General features: G+C 38.0%; 1 protein-coding gene across 4 annotated transcripts in view; it reads left to right on the forward strand.

The window, feature by feature from the left end:
* The window catches only part of AK9 (adenylate kinase 9), a 119,598-nt gene that overhangs the window by 13,367 nt on the left and 83,318 nt on the right, over window positions 1–22,913 (forward strand). For all 4 annotated transcript variants that reach the window (XR_014312156.1, XM_082731994.1, XM_082731995.1 and 1 more), the window contains exons 6-13: window positions 4,412–4,524; window positions 7,228–7,416; window positions 8,660–8,788; window positions 11,287–11,361; window positions 13,867–13,965; window positions 17,433–17,572; window positions 17,656–17,836; window positions 21,847–21,991. Coding sequence is in view for 3 of the 4 variants with exons in the window: in XM_082731994.1 (XP_082588120.1) it covers window positions 4,412–4,524; window positions 7,228–7,416; window positions 8,660–8,788; window positions 11,287–11,361; window positions 13,867–13,965; window positions 17,433–17,572; window positions 17,656–17,836; window positions 21,847–21,991 (1,071 nt within the window). In the remaining variant the exon portion in view is untranslated. The remainder of the gene's footprint in view (window positions 1–4,411; window positions 4,525–7,227; window positions 7,417–8,659; window positions 8,789–11,286; window positions 11,362–13,866; window positions 13,966–17,432; window positions 17,573–17,655; window positions 17,837–21,846; window positions 21,992–22,913) is intronic.

Raw genomic sequence — 22,913 nt, forward strand, 5'->3', positions numbered from 1 at the left:
TGTTGTTTGTTCGTTTTGTTTGCTTAGTTTTTTTGGGGGGGGGGGAGATCTAACCAGGTTTCACATATAGCAATTGGTTAGTATGTCTCAAGTCCCTTTTAATCTATAAAATCCCTCTACCTCCTTCTATCATCTTGTGTTCTCTTTGTTGAAAAAGCAAGTTATCTCTGTTTAAGTTATCTGTGTTTAAGAATTTCCTTCATTTTGGATCTTGCTGACTGGCATCCCTTAAAATCATTTAATGTATTCCTCTTTCCCCTAGACTTACTGTACACTGATGCTTGCTCTGGGAGCTGGCAGAAGAGAAGCAGTATAAATGATTTCTTGAGTCTGAGGGCCACACTATTAACATGCAATTGCATGGCTGTGTTTTAGGTATGCACAACTGGGCTTTTTAAGGGCTCTAGTGGGGACAGAACCTAGAATCCCTTCTGCCCAAACTCCCCCCACCTAGTCTATGGCATCCCCAGAGGAATTTCTGTGGAATCTAGCATCTTGCTAAATGCAGTTTAAAAGTCTTTGCTCATCAAGGAGTCTTTCTGATACTTGGTCCTACCCACCAGCCTGGTAGATGGTAGGAGTGAAATTGGAAGTGAGGAGCTTTCAAAACTTGGGTCAGAGCCAATGCCTAGGCATCCTGGGAAGTCCCTATTTGCTTCTTGTTTCTAGATTCCAGAAAAACTCACTTTCTCCAGTAATGATGGACAGCCCTAGTCTGGGCATTCCCTGTCCCCGACATATCCCATTGTGGATGGTCTCATAAGTCATTGATCACCAGTGTATCCATTCAGATCAGGCTGGCATGAGGTCAGGTACCTATTAGGGCTGGATGAACATAAACTACTTGATATCTCTGAATCTCTCGTCGCTTCAATCTGAAAGCAGTGGCATGCCATCTTCAGTTTGGTGGAAATAATTCATTCCACTGTACCAGAAAGTGGGGGTAAAGGGATGGCATGGACCAAGTAGTTACCCCTGGGCAGTCATATGGACAGTATTTCAGCTTCTTCCTGGGGGTTGATACAGGCTGAACACTAGCCTGCAGCGTGTCTACTCTGCCAATGCTGGTACAAACAGAGCCTCGCAGCAAGGAGTGGCAGGAGGTCTCCCACTCTTCCATCTTCAGCATTGAAGGTAGGGGCTTGGCAATGGTATCAAGGAGATATGGGACAGAGAGGGGAAGTCCTCATCTATGCTTCCATCCTCACACACGTCTCTGGGGTTAGAGAGGCTGGCAGTGGGCTTGGCAGCTCTGATCTGTCTATGAGGAAATGTCCTTGTAAGAATTAGGTCTAGAGAACTAAGCTCTTCCACTGTCCCACATCTCTTCCATAGACCTTTTCCTAGGGCCTGGGTGTGATGATACTGGCCACCTCTCAATGGGTAATACCCTAAAACTCATCACTCGGAAAATTCAAGCTGCCCAAATACTGGCCTGTCAGACTCCATGGAAGCTACCCACTCTTCTGCTGCTTCCACTAGGAAAGAGACCAAGTTTTAAACTCATTCCAGTCCACATGTATGCCTGAGGTTTAGGATATCTACAAACAGTTGTACTTGAAATGCCTGATAAGCTGTCCCCTCAGTAGCAGTGACTGTAGTAATATACAGGGTCCTGGAGAGCACAGCATACAGAATGCCAAACATCTTGCTGTCATCCCTTTGTAATACACAGATGGTGGGCCGTGCTGCCAGCAAAGGGAATGAGAGGAAGGTACTGTGTAACCCCTGTTGCTTGGAAGGGGAGGGCATGAATTCTGGAGACTGATGGTCTCTGGAAATGTCCAGTCAGGAGGGGTGAACTGGGCAAGGTTTGCATCAGTCTAGGACCAGGCCACTGGACCACAATACTCACCCTTAAACCAGGAGGTTAATGCCAGCCATCACATCCCAATGTCTTGACAAGTTTCCAATAAAGTTGTTAATCAAATGGAGGATAATTTAACAATAAGATCCAAACCAAACTAAGGAAGTAGGAAGCCAAGTGGAAAAAAAAGCAAGAGCAGCAGGAGGCAGTAAGTAGAGAAAGGTCTGGCCCAGTTCCTGAGACAAGGCCAATGCATGCGGTGGCTAAATTTTTACAGGGAGTTGTTGGGTTCATTTAAGGAACCTTGAATAGAATGGATGCCTTAGGATACCACCAGTATTTCAAAGTCTTTCAAAGACAAGAGCAAAAGCAAAAGAATAGGCAGAGTTGGAATCCAAAGATTATAGCAAGATGGGAGAGAATCATGGTTATAGTTCATATATCCCAAACCAAAGATAATAGGTCTCCCTTTTGGCCTTTTGAAATTAAACTACTTGGGATTGCATCTAGCATATAGTTAGCAGATGGTAAAGTGTTTGAAAAAGTTTAGGAGAAATGCCTAAGGAGTTGATGAGATTTTGGAATTACTATGGTAATTGTTGGTCTGCTTTTATAAAATAAAAAGATAATAATATGCATTTGATAAGCATATTCTAAAGAGAGAATTTTGAGATTGGCTTATTAGATACATTCATTTATTCATCTCTCAACAGAAAATAACTTTTTAAAATCATACTATTCTATGCATTGCATGGAATAGCAGTTCTCAAACTTTTTAGTCTCAAGACTCCTTTATACTTATAAAGACTGTTGAGGCCCCAAAAGAGCTTTTGTTTACTTGGGTTATATCTATCAGTATTTATCATATTAGAAATTGAAACTAAGAAATGTTTAAAACATTTCTTTAAAAGAAGAAAAATAAGGGCACCTGGGTGGCTCAGTGGGTTAAGGCCTCTGCCTTCGGCTCAGGTCATGATCTCAGAGTCCTGGGATAGAGCTCTGCATCAGGCTCTCTGCTCAGTGAGGAATCTGCTTCCCTCTCACTCTCTGCCTGCCTCTCTGCCTACTTGTGATCTCTCTGTCAAATAAACTCTTTTAAAAAATAATAAATAAAAGAAGAAAATAAAATATGTTTAAAAATCATAACAAAACCATCACATGTTCACAGTGATAGCATATTTTATAAAAAAAAATTATATTCTTCAAATCAAAAAACTTAGTGAGAAGAGTGGTATTATTTTTCATCTTTGCAAACCTCTGTAATATCTGGCTTAAGAGAGGACCCGACTGGATTCTAATATCTCCTATTGCTCAATCTGTTGCAGTATATTTTTTTTATTGAAATATATGAGGAAAACCCAGCTTAACACAAATATGTAGTTAGAAAGGGGAAGTATATTTTAATAGTCTTTAGAATAATTGTGACTGTTCTTGAATCCTACATTAAAACTCACTGAGGGGAATTTTCTTAAAAGTTATTTGCATTGTAGAATCTGAAACCACATGGAGGACTTTTCAAACTCTGTTCCATAAAATCCATTTGTCTATCTTGAACTTGGATTAGGTCTTCTACCCATGCATGACTTGCAGGCACCATGCAGTGGTTATTTTGGAAAATATTGACTCACTAAGTTGTGCAGGTTTTCCAAATGTTGATACTTTTTATTATACACTATCAAAAAAACCACTTTTATTAATTTCACCACCAATTTCATTAAGAAAAGCTCTAAAAATTGGGAGGTTGTTAAGCTCTTTCTAAAATTTGAATTTTTGCTGGAATTTTATTATTGGAACAAATACTGTCAGTTGTCCTTAAAGTGACCAGCTCACTCCACTCACTTTTTATAAAATGTTTGCCAAATATCCCAAACTGAATAACCACAATTTGTCTGTCAGTTCTTTCAAGAAAAAAAAAAGTTCCTATTAAAATAGTAGAAAAATTGACTGATGTCCTTAATTCTGAGGGAATTGAGAATAATAATAAGAGAAAATTTTCTCAAGCAAGAGAGTGACATAAAGAAATATATTAAGGAAATTAATGTGATGATGGAAAATGGGGTGAATTTCAATGAGCAGATTCAGGTTTCTGGGTGGGAATGCAAGATAATGTGCTAAGCCAAAATCATACTGAAAATGTTCGTTTTTTAAACAGTATGGGGAGAACATGGGTGTTTTCTTACTCCCCATATTTATATAAACACTACCTATGTACATATTCTATTATGAAATATTAGCTTTAGGAGGAAAATAGTATACTATACACCCCCTATAATATACCTTTACAGCTTTCCTAATGTTCAAAGAATTATTATCACAGATTTTCTCTCCTAGACACCTCATATGCTTAAAATAAATTGATTTGGAATTTTTAAAGATGTCTCCTCCTAGCTCAGTAATTTTATTTATGATCAGAAAAACAGTATTCATAATTATGCTTCATGTGGCAATAAACTTAACAATTAATTGAAAATATATGTAGATTTTAAGATCTATATTAATCTTTTCATCCATAAGCAAATGACATCTTATAAAGCAATAATGAGTCAATGCTCTCATACAGTGATAATATTATAAACTTTAAAAATTATATATTTTACTCAACAGGTTATATTATCACTGAACTACCAACTCTTTCAGAGGATACCATGACTACTTTGCAGCAAATAGAATTAATTAAAAATTTAAATTTGAAACCTGATATTATAATCAATATTAAGGTAAGAATATTAGTTGTTTTGTTACTATAGTTAATCATTCTTTTTGACAGTAGTGGAATTCAAGGAATGTCTGCAAGAATATTAATGGGGCTCCTGAGGGGCTCAGTCTGTTAAACATCTGCCTTCATCTCAGGTCATGATTTCAGGGTCTTAGAAATGGAGCCCCTAGTTGCGCTCTGCGTTGAGTGGGGAGTCTGCTTCTCTCTCTCTATCTCTCTCTCTCAAATAAATGAATAAAATCTGAAAAATATATTAAGTAGTTAAGGAAATGATAACATATATCAACCATAGGGACTACTAAGTTATACTTTCTGATACCTCTGTGCTTCTGCACTTGCAGCTCCATCCACAAGAAATCCCTCTGCCTCTTCAACAGTCTTCAACATAGTCATCCTCTGAAAGTCATTTCAGACATCATCTGTTTCCCTGATGACCACCCCTTCCACACCAACACACCAACTAACTCTCTCGTTCTCTCTCACTCTTGCTTTCTCCTTTTCTCTCTCTCTCCTCCTCTCCTTTTCTCTTCCTCCTTATCCCCATACCTTACTTACTACAGAAAAGTTGAATACTTTCCTGATGACCATTCATGTTGCTCTCTTCTATCGTATTATCGTATTATATATTGTAATTGCCCATTTTCCTTCTGGACTCTGCCTTATATGAAGGCAAAAACCATGTCTTACTCATATAAACATCAACTAACACAAGATGTAGTACCTAACAGACACCTGATAAGTCTGTCAGTTAAATAAAACAAAAGAAGGAGCAAATAAGTTGGACATATGATTGTTATATAAAAAATAAAAAATTAATTAAAAAAAAAAAACATTGCTAGATTGAATCAAGACTGGATCCTGTTCCCAATCTCTCCTTTATCAACAGCATATGGTAGATGACATTTAGAAGACACAACTTCCTCTTTACAAAAATAATAACTGCCTCATGGAGGTATGACAAGAATTCAGGAAGTCCAGGTCTGCTTGTTTATATGAAAATTAACAATAAGCTTTTATATCCATATCTGCCTAATTCTCCAAAGGGTTTGACAGCTCAAAGTAAATGAGATGATTCTCCACCCAGATGCTGGCACCTGGGAGTGTGTTAGTGTTAGCTGTGAGAGAGAGGAGGTCTTGCGGTGCTGCGCGTGATGTCATCTACAGCCTACCACAGGCTGTGGTTGGAGACCAGTCAAAATCCCTGCACGGACTTTGAGAATGTCACACGTGTGAAAGGGAGAGAAGAAAAGATCTCAAACAACTAACAAAACCAAATATAAAGTCCAAGCCATGGAAAACATAGATTGTATAGGAAATTAACACTTGGTGGAATAAAAGTACAGACGCAGAGGCCATTAGCCTCCAAACGCTTACTAATTTGGGACATAAATTTGCTTCTGAGTTTGATGAGCCAAAGTAGAATGGGAAATGTGATCACTTACATAAAATTCACATTGTCTATGAAAAGACAAGATGTTCTTCAGAAAAAACAAAATGAGAGAAATTCGAATTAAAATTTTAAGTGAGAGAAATATCTTACATGGGTCTTAGTATAAATATCATCAATGTAGGGGTGCCTGGGTGGCTCAGTCGATTAAGTGGCTGCCTTCTGCTGGGTCATGATCCCAGGGTCCTGGGATCGAGCCCAGCATGGGGCTTTCTGCTCAGCGTGAGTCTTCTTCTCCCTCTCTCTGCCTGCCACTCTGCTTCCTTGTGTTCTCTCTCTCTCTCTGCCTGTTAAATAAATAAAATAAAATTTTATTTATATATATATATATATATATATATATATATATATATATATATATAATCAATGTAGAGAATAAAGCCCTTAATCTCATTTATATTATAAATGTGGTAGTGGGTATCCAGGTGGTCTCTACACATTGACTTAAGTGTAATCAGAGGGCCTAATGTGAAACAGAACTCAATACAATACACATTTCTCTGGTGGTTTGGCCTTACTTGGGGATAAATCTTGGAACTTCTAGAGCAGAAGCTCTTAGCCTAGAATCCAGGAATCCTTAAACATCTGTGAACCTTCTGAAATTATTTTATTGTGTATATCTGTTTTTCTGAAGCAGAAGCCAATAGCTTTCCTCACATTCTAAAGGGGTCTGTGCTTAAAATAAAATAAAATAATTATGGGCCAGGACCGGATCTACTACAGCAGTGGTTCTCAGAGTACTGTCCCAGAGCCAACTGCAACAGCAGCACTCAGAAGTTTGTTAGGAATACATATTCTTAGGGCCCACCCCAGAACTATGACTCAGAAACTTGAGGGGGAACCAGAAGGGGGTGTCCAGCTATCTGTGTTGAAAAGCCCTTCACATGACTCTTGATGCCCACTGAAGTGTGAGGACCACTGCTCTGATGCATGTCCTTCAGACTCACTCTCATATGAGTCCCTACAGTGTGGGTATCCTGGGTTGCTGAATAAGGAAGGGCAAACACACATTATAAAAATGACTTGAGAGGGTTGAAATCTTTCTTGTGAATTAGGAAGCCTAATGAATTAGGAAGCCTAAATAAGTCTTGCCTCAGTAAATACCCATCCCATCTAACTCCACATAGAGCTGGCCTGAAGAAATCCGAACATGAGCAAGGAAGGTCCTAAAGTGTTGTTTCTCAAAGTGTAGTGCCTGACCTGTCGGCATCAGAATCACTGAGGATGCTTGTTAAAATTACTAATGTTGTTCCTTAGTGCCCTGACTACGATCTATGCCAAAGAATTTCTGGGCAAAGACAGCACGGTGGTACAGGGTACATCTACAGAAGAGATCAGTGGGATCCGGAAGTCATTGAGAATCGTAGGAAAAGAAGGAAAGAAGCCCAAAAAGAAGGAAAAGTAGAAGAGGAAGGGGAAGAGGAGGAAGAGCAAGAAGAAGAAGAGGTAATATCCCAGTATCATATATTACACTTTTAAAATTTGCTAAAATTAAATTAAATAATAGCATGGGTAAAGAAAATAGAAGATACTAAAGAAAATTACATTTTAAATTTTTATTTAATCTGGGGGAATAGAACAAATATGTCATGTTTCCAAGAACTATTAGATCATAATCTAGAGGCCATCAAGTTTAACCTTCTTGTCAGTATGGAAGTCCTTCCACATCCTGACAGCTAAGCGGCCTCATTTCATAGCAACAGAGAGTTCTATGTGGCTCTTTAAATTCATTAAAATTATATAAAATTTAAAATTTAGTTCCTCAGTAGTACTAGCCACATTTCAAGTGCTCGTGACCAAATATGGCTGCATCTTCCAAACTGGACAGCACAGATACACAACACTTCCATCACCGCAGAAAGTTCCACTGGACAGCTAGTGAGCGTATGCGCTTCTTCAAAGGACAGCTGCCTCTCAGCTCCAGCCCAGCCAACTCTTGCATGTGGGAATTCTGGTCTATTTTTACCAGGTAGTCTGATTTTTCCAAAGAAGCCAAAATCAGCATTTTAAAAGTAGTAGGCAACTAATCCAAAATTTCAAAAACACAGTGTAGGCCAATGTTATGGGATTTAATCAAATTAATGTCTTCAGACTGAATTCAACCCCCTGGGCCTGGTTTGCTGTGATGTCTGCCTAGTAGCATAGCCATGTTTAGAAGTCAGGTATGCAAACATGTCACCCACTTGGGTTGATGGCCAATAATTTCATGAAACTTATATACACACAACTGTTAATCTCCCTAAATTGCTATAGTAGCTTTGTATATGTTCTCTTGGCTTCCACTTTCCTCTGCATCCCCATTCCATTCTTCACAAAAGCCAGAGCCATGTTTTAAAAATATGACCCTTAGTGACTTTCTATTACCTGTAGATGAAAATTCAAACACCCTCATGTAATTTGAAAGGCTATAGACCTGGTCTCCCTGATCTCATCCCTGACTGTCTTGCCTTGCCTGCTCGCTGTGTTCCAGCTGCTCCATTGGCCTTCCAGTTAGTCTTCAACTATGCTGGACTCAGTCTTACTTTCACCCTTGGGGCATTCATTGTCTCTTAAATAAAAATCCTCATTCTCCCTTCTATCTGCTTCTCATTCAGCTTTAGGCATGTAGATGTAATGAGAGAGAGGTGTGGCTTCTAAATTAAGTAATCATTAAGGTAAAGATTTTGAAAATCTCTTTTTTTCCATTTAGGCATTTATTGCAGAAATGCAGATGGTGGCTGAAATCCTTCAACATATAGTTCAGAGACCTGAGGATTATTTGGAAAATATTGAAAACATTGTGAAACTTTATAAGGAAATAATTCTTCATCCTTTAGAAGTAAGAACTAGATATATTGTTAAAAATAGAAATACTGATACTTGTGTTCTCTCACTGGTTAAAGAGCTTTCACATTTTTCATCCTTTATATTATCTGATTCTCTACTACTTAATTTTGATAAAATGCTGTTAGAATAAGACTTCCATTCCAAAGGCTGTTTTACAGAACAGTATTAGTTGACTTTTTAAAAAGTGGGTTAAGCCTCTGCCTTTGGCTCAGGTCATGATCTCAGGGTCCTGGGATCAAGTTCTGCATCGGGCTCTCCGCTCAGTGGGGAGCCTGTTTCCTCCTCTCTCTCTGCCTGCCTCTCTGCCTACTTGTGATCTCTCTCTGTCAAACAAATAAATAAATTATTTAAAAAAATTTAAAAAAAAATAAAAAGCTGCAGTATTGTTGAAAAGTGATAAATGAACTACATTTTTCAAAAGTCAGTAGAGGTATTTATTTATGATTGGAGGTTGGAAAACCCATGTTAAGAGACTATTTTGGGGACGCCTGGGTGGCTCAGTTGGTTAAGCAGCTGCCTTCGGCTCAGGTCATGATCCCAGGGTCCTGGGATCGAGTCCCACATCGGGCTCCTTGCTTGGCAGGAGCCTGCTTCTCCCTCTGCCTCTGCCTGCCACTCTGTCTGTCTGTGCTCGCTCACTCTCTTTCCTTCTGTCTCTGACAAATAAATAAAATCTTTAAAAAAAAAAAAGAAAAAAAAGAGACTATTTTGTAAAAACATTTTCAATCCATAATTTATTGGTTTATCAAAACAAATGTGCATTTAAGACACATCTTTTATTCTAAAAGGAATTGTTAATTTATTTAAATTGCAATCTACAGAATTATCCCCAGATTGGTTTCTATGGTTATCCCATTCAAAGCTGATTATATGCAAACATGATTAAGGCCATTACATATTAGAATAAGAAGGTTTTAATTAAAATAATTAACATTTTAAAAATATGATTACTAAAGTTACAATTATGTGAAAAGCATATTTTATATGATTAAAAGTCCAGGGCAGACTCTGCCAAATTTGTATTGGAGATTTATTCAACAAACATTTACCAGACTTGGGTATTTGGTCACACACCATGCTGAGCAATGGAACTACAAAGACAAAAAACAGTCCTCAAATTGCCCTTCCATTCTGATAGAGAAACTAAAAGGATTTGTTTCATGTTCTTTTATAAAGCTTATATATTTTTATAGACCAATGAGTGGATCGTTTTCATTCTCATTGTTTGACCCCAAGAGGAGAGCCAAATTTAATTTCTTTCTTATATATGACTTTTATTGCTCCCTACCTCTTCTTCTATTCCTGGCCTTTAAACATAGCCTCTTAAGAGTATTTTGCATATCTATCTATAATGTTCTACTTCCTTCAAACAGAAATATCCTGCAAACTCCTTAAGTGGCTAGCCCTGAGGGGGAAATGAAGCATAATTAAAATAAGGTTCAAAAAGTTAGAAAACTATTCACTGGAATAGAACCCAACCTCACATAATATTGTGAAAAACAAAATGCTCTGGACAATTAAGATGATTTTGTTCAGACTATTTTAATAGGGAGAACATTCACTACTGAGAAATATCTCAAGGAAAAGGAAGGGGGACCTAGGGGTTTTATGGAGGCAGGTAAACAAGGGAGACATCCTCAAGTCTTAGGGAATGGTGAAAAGGATGAAGACAGAGCTTATCTGAATCCTTGAGGAAGGATAGAGATGGGTCTTATCTCTCAACCCTCCCTACTTTCTGGGGATACAGGGTTCAAATAGAGTTCAAATTTGCAAATGTACAAAAATGAAATCCAGTGAATTTTAGATTTTAATATTAAAAACAAAAAATAGTGGAAGAAAATTTAGAAGAATATTAATATAATCTTGAGATAGAGAAAATTTAATTTAAGCAAGAAAGGAAATCCAGAAACAATGAAAATGGTTATATTTTATTATAAAAATGTTTTATATTATAGAAGATAACATAAAGTCAAAAAGATAAATCTTTTTTTATTACTAATGGTAAAATATTTGCAATTGATATAGCTTAAAGACTTTCCATGAATTTTAAGGGAAAGAAACAATCAGATAAAAAAACGCACAGATGTTATGGTTAGTCAGTGTACAGAGATGGATATTTAAATATCAAACCTCTCCCATAGCTAGAGAAATAAAAAGTAAAACAAACCAATCTCATTTTCAGTTATCAGATTGGTAGAAATTATTCTATGAATATATGCAGAGAGATAGGTGCCCCAGAACATTTTCTATTTGGAAGGACTCTAAAACATCAATGTAAAGAAAAACTGAAAAGAAAAAAATCAGAGAATAAAATTCATGATAAAAGGACTAATTTAGTGTTTTTCAAAAAAGCACTTAAAATTATATACATTATATTATGTATAAAGAAAACAATTTAGCTTTAAAGATTTCTTCATAGTATGTTAAGATTCTGATCTTATGTTCGGTTTTTCCAGTGATCCTGGACCATAAGTTTTCTATTTTCTGCAGGAAGTAATGGCTGAACACAATTCCCAGTATCTCATTGAGCTAGATGGAAATAAACCCCCAGAGGAGCTCTTCATGGTAAGTGCAATGTTCGTAAGAATATCCCAAGGTTTGAAAAATCAGAAAGTTACTGACTGGGTTGTACTTATTTTAATAAACATTAAAAATGTATTTATATTTTAGCACTACTTACTTTTGGAAAATTCCTCTTGACTCTTAAAATATGATGTTATACATATTCCTCTGTCCTTATTTAAGTCAAAACTACATTTGAATTTAAAATCTCTGTGTAACAAAAAATGCCTCAAAGAAAAGTAAAAACAAATAATAGCCAATAAGCATAAAATGATTACCGTGAGTCCTTAAGGAAATGCAAACCAAAACTGTAATGAGTTATCGCTTCGCACCCACTGATGGCTAAAATTCAAAAACAAACAAACAAACAAAAACCAGACAATAGCAAGTGTTTGTGGGGATGTGGAAAAATTGGAGCCCTCATATGTTGCTGATGGGTTTATAAAATGGTGCGGTTGCTTTGGAAAATAGTTTGGTAGACCTCCGTAAGTTAAACATGGCATTACCACATGACTCAGTAATCAACTTGTTGATATATATACCCAAAATAATTGAAAACAGGTGTTCAAACAAAAACATACATGAAGGTTCATGGCAGCACTATTCACAACAGCCAAAAGATAGAAATAAGCCAAATGTCCATATACTAATGAATAGAAAAATAAAGTATGGTGTGTCTGTACACTGGAACATCATTCAGCAATGAAGCAGAATGAGGTTTGGGTACAGGCTACAACATGAATGAATCTTGAACACATACTAAGTAAAAGAAAAGTTACAAAGGACCCCATATCATATGATTCCATTTATATAAAGTGTCCAAAATAGGCAGACCTATTAAAATGGAAAATAGACTAGTGGCTGCCTAGGATGAGGTTTCCCACAATGGGAGATCTCAGGATAAACGTGGAGTGACCACTAATGGGTAAAGGGTTTCTTTTTGGGGTAATTAAAATGTTCAAGATTCATTGTGGTGATAGTTGTGCAAATCTATACTAAAAACCACTGAACTCTACACTTTACGTGGGTGAATTATATATGAATTGTATCTCAGTGAAGCTGTTTTTTTAATAAGGAATATACTCCATTCTACCTCACTGGACAGTCTACATCTCTCACCTCTATAGCTGGAGAATCCCGGGGCTCACTCCTTATGTACCCTTCTCTGTCTGCCCTACTAAATGCTGGTAAATTCTTAAATTCATGTTGCTATCCCACACCTTTCCCCTGAATTACATGCCTATATAATCAACTGCAACTTGGTATATACAACTGGATGCCTAGTAGTTATCTCAGATTTAAGTGCACAGGAAGAACCCTCTGATCCACCCGCCCCAGATATGCTCCTCCCAGTTTTCCCTTCTTGCTAAGTGTTCAATCCACTCTTTAAGCTGCTCTTCTCTTTTTCTCACATCCCATATCCAAGTAAGCTTTTGCTTTGAAATATATCCAGAATTTGTATTTTACAACACAAGCACACTTTTCTCAAGGTAGAGAGCAGAAGCTCCGATAGGACTGGTTGAACGTTGAACGTTGCCAAACCTTGCCAGGCCTCATTTTCCAAAAAGACCTGACCTTTCTGCCCATCCCATTGGCCAAAACAAGTTACATGGAGAAACGCCATAGCAGTGGGCTAGGGAAGTATATTCTACCCACAGTGAGCTAGGGAATTAACATGTGAAGGGAGGGAAGGATAAATTATGAACAAATAATACAATCTGCCACAGATTACCATTCTCCATCAGAACTTTGTCGATGCACCATCTCTCACCTCAGAGTCAACGTCTCATATCCTTCTGCTAGGTGTCCCTGTTTCTAATTTGCCATAGCAAAGTAACACAGATTAGGTGGTTGAAAATGACAGAAACTTATTTTCTTATAGTTCTGGAGGCTAAAAATAAAAAAGTCAAGGTGTTGGCAGGACCCTGCTCCCTCCAAAGCCTCTAGAGACTGGTCAGACATTGCCTCTTCCAGCTTCTGGTGGTCCCAGACATCTCTTGGGTTGTGGCAGCATAACTCCGATCTCTGCCTCCATCTTGACATGGCTGTATGCCCTCTGCCGGAACAGGCCCCACAGAGCTAGACCTTTAAGGACATGAATATTTGGGGACCAGAGGGCAGACTTTATGGGTTAAATTGTGTTTCCCCCAAAGATATGTTGGGGTCCTAACTTCAGGTACCTATGATTGTGACCTTATTTGGAAATAGGATCTTTTTAGATATAAACAAGTTAAGCTGAGTTCATACTGCATTAGGCTGGACCCTAACTTAATATGGCGGGTATCCTTGCAAGAGAAGAGACTCAGACACTTAGGGAGAAGATGGCTGTGTGACAACAAAGGTAGAGATTAGAGTGATACATCTACAAGCCAGGGAACATCAAAGATGGCCAGCAAACCACCAGAAGGTAGACGCAAGGAAGTATTCTATGCATAAGCTTATCACTTCAGAATATTTGAGATGTTCAAATGTCAACGTATTTAAATATTTGTTCTTTAACAAATTTAGACAGTTATGGACCGACTTAAATATCTGAACCTAAAAAGAGCAGCTGTTTTAACTAAACTGCAGAGCACAGAGGAAGAAATTACTGACATAATGGAAAATGTAAGTTCTTTTTGACTGTTGGAAAGTCTATCTTTTCACTACATTTTGTGACCTTAATTTAATGTATCCTTCCAAAGTATAAAAGGAATTTCAGGGTTCCTTTCATAAAGATGGATTTAATTTTTAGGGAGAAGATATAATATTAGCTCAATATTTTTGTGAACAGTGCAGTAAAGTTTTGAAACAAAGACAATAAAATCAGAACAATTAGCTACAAGAATAATGAGAAAGAAAATCAAGCTCATTTTTAAAATTTGCAACACCAAAGGAAGCAAAGACATTAAAGCCCTCAACTCTACAAGCACTCATTTATTCCTTCCATCATTCAACCCATTTTTAAAATAACTACTGTGTTCCTGACACTGATGTATTATGGATGTGACAGTGCTAAGTGCTAAAAAAGCTCCCAGGCCTATTTTTACTTTTTTTTTTTTTTTTTTTTTTTAAGGTTTCTGTCATTCATGACAGAGAGAGAGCAAGAGAGGGAACACAAGCACAGAGTAGCTGGAGAGGGAGAAGCAGACTCCCTGCTGAGCAGGGAGCTCAATGGGCTCAATCCCAGGACACTGGGATCATGACTGAGCCAAAGGCAGCTGCTTAACTTACTGAGCTACTCAGGTGCCCCTCAGGCCTTTTTTTAAAATAAGATTTTATTTATTTTAGAGTGAGAGAGTGAGAGAATGAGCACGAGCTGGGGGAGGGGCAAGGGAAGAGAATCTTCAAGCAGACTCCCCGCTGAGTGTGAAGCCCCTCACAGGACTCCATCCCACCACCCATGAGATCCTGACCTGAGCTGAAACCAAGAGTCAGATGCCTACCTGACTGGTCCACTCAGACCCCCCATTCTCAGACCTTTAATTGGAGGATGTGATCCACTCTGAGAAGTTTGGTTTCACCTCTATGAATAGAAATTGAGGGGTGTCTGGGTGGATCAGTGGTTAAGTCTCTGCCTTCAACTCAGGTCATGATCTCAGGGTCCTGGGATCGAGCCCCACATCGGGCTCTCTGTTCAGCAGGGAGCCTGCCTCCCTCTCTCTCTGTCTGCCTCCTGCCTACTTGTGATCTCTCTCTCTGTCAAATAAATAAATAAAATCTTTATTTAAAAAAAAAAGAAATTGAACAACAAATACGAGAATCATAAATAGATACCATAATTCAAATAAAATAATCTTTGAAGGAAGAAGTTACTCCGTGATCCTGGACTGGGTCATCCTTATGTCTTAAGCACAGTTACAGTATGTTCTGAGACTTCAGTTGTCTAGTGCTAAAGAGGAAGAAAGGTAGGCCTGATTAGAGTCTCTGTGCTAAGCCTCCTTGTCTAGGTCATCATCAGAGGAAAAATTTAAAGTATCTGTAAAACCTGGGGGAATTTCCCAGGTAGAAAATTTGTCCTTAGAAATTATTGTATGTGGGGGTGCCTGGGTGGCTCAGTAGGTTAAGCCACTGCCTTCGGCTCAGGTCATGATCTCAGGGTCCTGGGATCGAGTCCCGCATCAGGCTCTCTGCTCAGCAGGGAGTCGGCTTCCTCCTCTCTCTCTCTCTGCCTGCCTCTCTGCCTACTTGTGATCTCTCTCTGTCAAATAAATAAATAAAATCTTTAAAAAAAAAAAAAAAAGAAATTATTGTATGTGGGGGTGTCTGGTGGTTCAGTCAGTAGAACATGTGACTCTTGATCTCAGGGCCATGAGTTCAAGCCCCACACAGGGCATAGAAGCTACTTTAAAAAAAAAAAATGTTGTATGCATAGGCCTAAGGTTATAGTTCATAATATAGAGGACTAAAGATGACTTCCCTGTTTTTCATGAAAGGGCAGAAGTTATGACTGTGTATACTGGGGTCATTATTCATAACCCTTAAGCAGTATTTCTCCCCACTGTCTGCTAGTCAAACACTTTTCCCAAGATTGGACAAGAAATAAGGATGATGAGGAAAGAATGATGGCTTCCTGACTTAACTTGTTCCATTTCAGTCCCTAGTTCATTGTAGACTCCATGGAGAAAGGTGGTAGCCCAGTATGGTTCACCAAGGGGCTTCTCTGTCTCATGCAACTCCCCTAAGCATTGACAGTTTCCTGAACATTAAGCGACTTCTTTCAGCCTTCAGTTTGGACATTCATGCCGCATCCTTGCAGCAGGCATGGTCTTTGCTCTCTGATGCAACAGTGGTCCAGACAAAACCATAGCTCCAATTCTCATCTGTCCTCCACAGTCGGTTCTGGAGCCAGCAGATACACGTGAGATCTACATCTGAAGGCTGGAGAGAGCCAACCTGGACCCTTTTCCCCCAGCAGTTGCCCACCCTGCCCTCTCTCCCCATTTCTCTCATCCCTGCTCAACAATCTGCCATCTCTAGAAGTGGTTCTTAACATCTCTGGAGGTCACCAACAGAGGACTGCTGAGGGAGACTTTATATTTTAAGAACAAAAGAGCTAAGTAAATGCAAAAAAAAAAAAAAAAAAAGAAAGCCATCTGTATATATCGAGCTATTTAATAACTTAGATTAGCTAAGAATCTGGTACATTTTCAAACTTTTTCTTTTTTCTTTCTCTTTTTTCTATTAGAGAGGGAGAGCATGCATGAGTGTGCAAGTGGAGGTGGGAGTGGAGGAAGAAGGAGAGAGAGAACCTTAAACAGAGAGAATCTTCACTATCTCACGACCCTAAGATCGTGACCTAAGCTGAAATCAAGAGTCGGACTCTTAACCCACTGAACCATCCAAGCACCCCAAACCTTTTCAATAAGAATTTTTCTAAATCTGGGGCACCTGGGTGGCTCAGTGGGTTAAAGCCTCTGCCTTTGGCTCAGGTCATGGTCCCAGGACCCTGGGATCGAGCCCCGAGTCAGGCTCTCTCTGCTCAATGGGGAGTCTGCTTCCCCCTCTCTCTGCCTGCCTCTCTACCTGCTTGTGATCTCTCTATCAAATAAATAAATAAAATCTTAAAAAAAAAAAAAGAATTTTTCCAAATCAGATAACAAAAAAAGAGAATTAAAAAAACACTCTATCTACGTACCATATGTTCATTCTACCTTATAATAGAAAATGCTTGGTAAAATTTAAAACAAGGTCTTAGAAACAGAAAACTATTTTTCTTACTAAATTTGGGGCAAGTACAGAGTGAGCAATTTTTCTAAAGATTTTATTTATTTATTTGACGGAGAGAGAGAGCACAAGCAGGGGGAGTGGCAGGCAGAGGGAGAAGCAGCCTCCCCACTGAGCAGGGAGCCCAATGACGGACACGATCCCAGGACTCTGGGATCGTGACCTGTGATAAGGCGGTGAGAGCCAAAGGCAGATGCTTAATCAACTCAGCCACCCAGAATGGTTGCAATTAAGAAAAAAGCCAAAACTTGCTTTCCAAATTATCTTTTAAACAGTAAGGCACCATCAAATAAAAAAGGAAATACTTAATACTGTTAATTTTAGCAAAACTATGCCCACATTTTTAGTGTCGTATTTGTTACCAATAGGATGAGCTCTTCCGTACTCTTGCATCTTACAAACTTATCGCACCAAGATACAGATGGCAGAGAAGCCGGTGGGGACGTACATGTCCTGTGACTCTAAAAGAAGGTAACATTTTCCCCGGATTGCCAGATTTTTCTGTGAGGTAAGTAAGATCTTCAAAACTTAATTTTAAAACCTGCCCATACTTCTTCTTTTCCATTGTTTGTGATTATGGCCTATTTTAAGTTTCCTAGGTAAAATATACTGTCTTTCATCAGAAGAAGCATTAAAAACATTCTTATTGAACCCACGTCCCTATCTTCTTCCACCTATGCCGGCACCACCATTCAAAGTGTTCATATTTGGGCCTCAGTCTTCAGGGAAAACAACGCTTTGCCGTCTGCTTGCAGAAAATTACAAAGGAAAGGTAACTACTTACCCAGCTAGCTAGCTACCTATCTATACTTGATTAAAATCTGTAGGGCTCTGGGATTCACAGGATTGCTCTGTTTTCTTAATTTTGCACTGTCAGTTGAGTAATTGTCCCACTGGGCCAGGAGTGGGGAAGACCTCTTCCTGGCTGCTTGTTGTGGCTGCCAAGACCACAGTCTCTCCCCGCTTCCCAACAGCCCCCAGACTCGACTGTTAATGTCACACAGACTGTGCCAACAATGACCTATTTTGGTTTCCTTCATCTCCTGTTTCCTAGGTCCTCCTAGCTCTGGGTCCCTCTCCCCACACAGTCACTCCTATCTTCATTCTTATTACCTGCAAATACGCTCCTCTTTGGTGACACATACGCTGGCCTGTCAGTTCCTTGGCCTCTCTCCTCATGCCTCCTGTTCTCCGTGCTGAGTAAAGTCAAGAGAAGTTATTTATAGTTTAGACGAGAATGACAGCAGGAGAAATGGTGAGACGCAGGCAGACTGGGGATATGACTAGCAGATGGAGCCCATGGAGTTCGTGAGGGATTGGAATGGAGCGAATTCTGTGAAGGCCGGAGTGCTGAAGCAGACCGCAAGAAGGGGAAGGCAGAAGATGATGGGGCTGAAGGCATCATCAGAGCAGTACAGCCCTGGGAAGGGGTGTGAACGGATTTCAAGTGCTATTCCTTTGAATGCAGGAGTAACTTCTATTTGCTTTTAATTTTTTTTTTTTTTTTTGTAAAATATGACAAACAGGAAGGTAAAGCTCAGTAAATGGTCACAAAACAAACCCCCAGATAACCACCACCCAGGTCAAAGAACGGTCACTACCCTGGAAGCCCTCTCATGTCTTCTCCCATTATCAGTCCTCTTACCCCTTCCACAGGGGTAACTGCTGCCCTGAACTTTTTACGGCATTCCCTCCTGTTCTTTTGTGGTTTTACCATGTGAGTGTGCATCTAAATGCCACAGGTTAGTTTTGCACACTTTCTTAGCTTTCTAGACTTAAACAACTCTGTTCTTTATGCCTGGGTTTTTTTCACTTCACATTGTGATTGTGATATTTACAAATGTTATTTATACATGTTACTGCATATAGCTACAGTTCATGCTTTTTTCTTTTTAAAGTATATTCTCTTGATTGAATTATACTATAATTTGTTCATCCATTGGAGTGTTCATGAAACTTGTGTTGATTCCAGTTTGGGTATTATGAATAATATTGCTATAATCATTCTTGCACCTGTTTCCTGGGGCACACTTGATATCTTTATATATTCTGGAGATAATATCTAGCAGTAAAATTCCTGGGACATGGACTATGCATACATTCAACTTGTATAGATAATGCTTAACTGTTTTCCAAACTAATTCTATCAGTTTTATAACTCCATCAGCAGTGTGGGAGAGCTCTGTTAGTCCATATTCCTGCCAATTTTCATTATGGTCGGTCTTTCCAATTTAAGCCATTCTAGTAGATGTATCTCACTGTGGTTTTAATTTGTGCTTCCCTGAAAATAACAAGGTTAAACATTTTTTCTTTTGTTTACTGGCCATTCAGATACTCTCTTTTTAAAGTACTTTTCAAGTCTGTTGCCCATTTGAAATTTTTTTTCATGTTATTTGTAGGAATTCCTTATATTGTCTATATAAAAATTCTTTTTTGATAATAAGCTTTATGAATATTTTCTACCACTCTGTGGTTTGTCATTTCATATTATATTACAGTATGTGTCAGACTAAAGAATTATAATTTTAAAATATAAAGAGCTCTTATGAATCAATATGCAGATGAACCCCCAATGGAAAAAATAGCAAATAAGCAATTCCCAAAATAATAGCTGCAATAGAGTAGCCACTAATCATGAGAAAAGGGTTATCACCTCCCTGATAACCAGAGAGGTGCAAAAAAAACCAGAGAGATGCCATGTCAATCTCACTGTTGGAGTTCAAAGTTCACTATTAACACCCAATACTGATGTGTAGCTAGGATGGGGAGAAATACATTTCCCTACACTGCTGGTGAGAGTATAACCATTAAGGATCACAATTAGAACTATGTAAGAGCCTTTGAACTGTCCATACATATCCTTTGAAATGTCAATTTTATTTTATAAATTTTTTCTAAAGAAACTATAAAAGGTACATACATAACCGTGTTTACCATAGCCTAGTTTATAATAGCAAAAACATGTATACCTTAGTATACATTATTAGCATTTTAGTTAAATAAATTTTAATATGTTCGTCTAATAGAATACTGTATATCCATTAAAAAATGATGATGTGGATATATATTTTTTGGCATGGAATAAAGTAATACAATCATATTGAGGGAAAAGCAAAGTGGAACCTAGAAGGATGGAAATATTATTTAAACTTTAAAGTTTATAGATATATAAATATATTTATTTATATATAGAATATATAGAAATCTACTTCTAAGATCTTAAAATCTTATTTAAAATTTCTATGTGAAATTTCTATATGAAATTTCTATACTTAAAATTTCTATATGAAATCTAAGATTTCATATAGAAATCTACTTCTAAGATCTTAATATTCAGTATGAATTATATTATCTACCTTACAATGGACTTTCATAATACCTATAGAATTCTAAGTTTTTTAAATGGGCAAAAGTTGAACATATGATTAAAACAGAAGGTAAGTGAGTGACCAATACCACATAAAAGAAGCTCAAATTCATTCGTAATTAGAGGAATATGAATTTAAACTACAGTGAGATACTTCTTCACACCCAGTAGAATGGCTAAAATTTAAAAGATTCAGAGAAACAAGTGTTGGTGAAGATGTGGAGTTAACTGCAATTTCCATAATTGCTGCTAGGAATTTAAAATAGCTCAACCACTTTGGAAACAGTGGAATGGCTTATTATAAAATCAAATATACACTCACTATATGACCCAGTAATTCCACATCTAGGTATTTGTCCAAGAGAAATAAAAACATATGTCCACAAAAAGACTTCCTCGGAAATGTTCATTACTAGTTTATTTATAACAGCCCTGAATTGGAAAAGCCCAAATGCCCATCAAAGATAAATGGATTAAAAAGAACACCACCATCACCACCTGTGGCATGGTTACACAGTGATACTACTCAGTAATAGAAAGGAACAGATTATTGGTGTATACAGTTACACTGATGAATCTCAAAAACATTGTGCTAAGGGGTAAAGCTTGGAAAAGATTACATACTCTGTGATTCCATTTATACGAAATTCTAGAAATTCTAGAATTTATATGAAATTCTAGAAAAGGCAAAACTAATATATAGTGACCAAAAAACTAATATATAGTGACAAAAAACCTAATATATAGTGACAAAAAACAAAGTGATAGCCAGGAGCCAGGAACTGACTATAAAGAAGCTTGAGGGAACTTTTTTCAGGTGATATAAATGTTCTATATCTCGGGGCACCTGGGTGGCTCAGATGGTTAAGCCTCTGCCTTTGGCTCAGGTCATGATCTTGTGGTCCTGAGATCAAGCCTCGCATCAGGCTCCCTGCTCAGTGGGAAGCCTGCTTCTCCCTCTCCCTTTCCTGATGCTTATGTTCCCTCTCTGTGTCTCTGTCAAATAAATAAATAAAATATTTTAAAAAATAATAATAAGTAAATGTTCTATATCTTGATTATAGCTGTTGTTATGTGTATATATATTTGTCAAAACTCATGAAACTGTATACTTTAAATGGATGCCTCTTATTGTTACACATGTAAAATAGATTTTTTAAAAATTATGTGTAACTTGGATATTTATTATTACATTATATATATATATCTAAGTATATCATACTACATGAAAAGTATGACAATTTCTGTGAAAGCATGTACTCAAAAATCACTGAATTCTGAAAATAATACATCTCAAGTGACATTAAGACCTTCGAGGTAGATAAGTATAGATCTAGAAATAGATATAGTTGAACAATGCCTAAATATTCACAGTGATTTGTGCTTCTGTTGGTTTTCTCAAATATTCTTTGCAGGTAATTGACTACGCCACGTTTGTTCAACCACGTTTTGATAAAGCCCTTGAAACATTAGTGAAAGATACAATAGCGGAGGCCACTGAAACAGCCATTAAAGCTGTAAGAGAGCGGTTATTCATTAAACTGCAAGCTAAAAAACAAGGTGAACCACCTCTGTCCCACGTGTGTTCTAAGCGGAGGTCAGCAATTCAGCCTGCCTGCCTGAGGGCTGGGACTTGCTGTGCTCGCAAACACAGTGTTCAAAATAGTCATAAGGCAGTGAAACTGGAAGAAGCCTTAGTCATAATTAACACAATTCTGTAAATTGACAAATGAGGAAAACTTTTTATATAAATTGGGAAGCTTCTATCATTTTCTGTGCTTGAAACTATTAAATAGCAAGGAAATGATCTTCCGACATGGCAATGTTAAGCTTTTGCTAGGATAGAACGGGTTATTTGCCTAATAAATCTGTCTCTTCTTTCCCAGCAGCCTACAAACAAGTGAAAAAAAAGCCCAACATGGTGCCCAAGGAATTACAAAAGCAATAGCAAAAAGACCAGCATTAAAATTACATGCCATCCTTGTGGTGCCTGGGTGGCTCAGTTGATTAAGTGTCTGTCTTTGGCTAAGTCATGGTCCTGGCTCCTAGGATTGAGCCTTGCCTCCTGGTTCCCTGCTCAGTTTGCTTCTCCCACTCCCTCTGCTCCTCCCACCACTCGTGCACATTCACTCTCTCAAATAAATAAAATCTTTTTTAAAAAAATTAGGAATAGTGTGGAGGTCCAAAGGGGAAGGGAGGGAAAACTGAATGGGGAGAAATCAGAGAGGGAGACAAACCATGAGAGGCTCTGGACTCCAGGAAACAAACTGAGGGTTACAGAAGGGAGGGGGGGCAGAGGGATGGGGTAACCAGGTGATGGGTATAAAGGAGGGCACGTGTTGTATGCAACTAATGAAAGACACATAACTAATGAATCCTTGAATACTACATCAAAAATTAACAAGGTACTATATGTTGGCTAATTGAACATAATAATTAAAAAATCACATGCCATACAAATGATCATCTAGATGATCCAGAA

The sequence above is a fragment of the Mustela nivalis genome (assembly GCF_964662115.1).
Source record: "Mustela nivalis genome assembly, chromosome: 5".
NCBI classification, from domain to species: Eukaryota; Metazoa; Chordata; class Mammalia; order Carnivora; family Mustelidae; genus Mustela; species Mustela nivalis.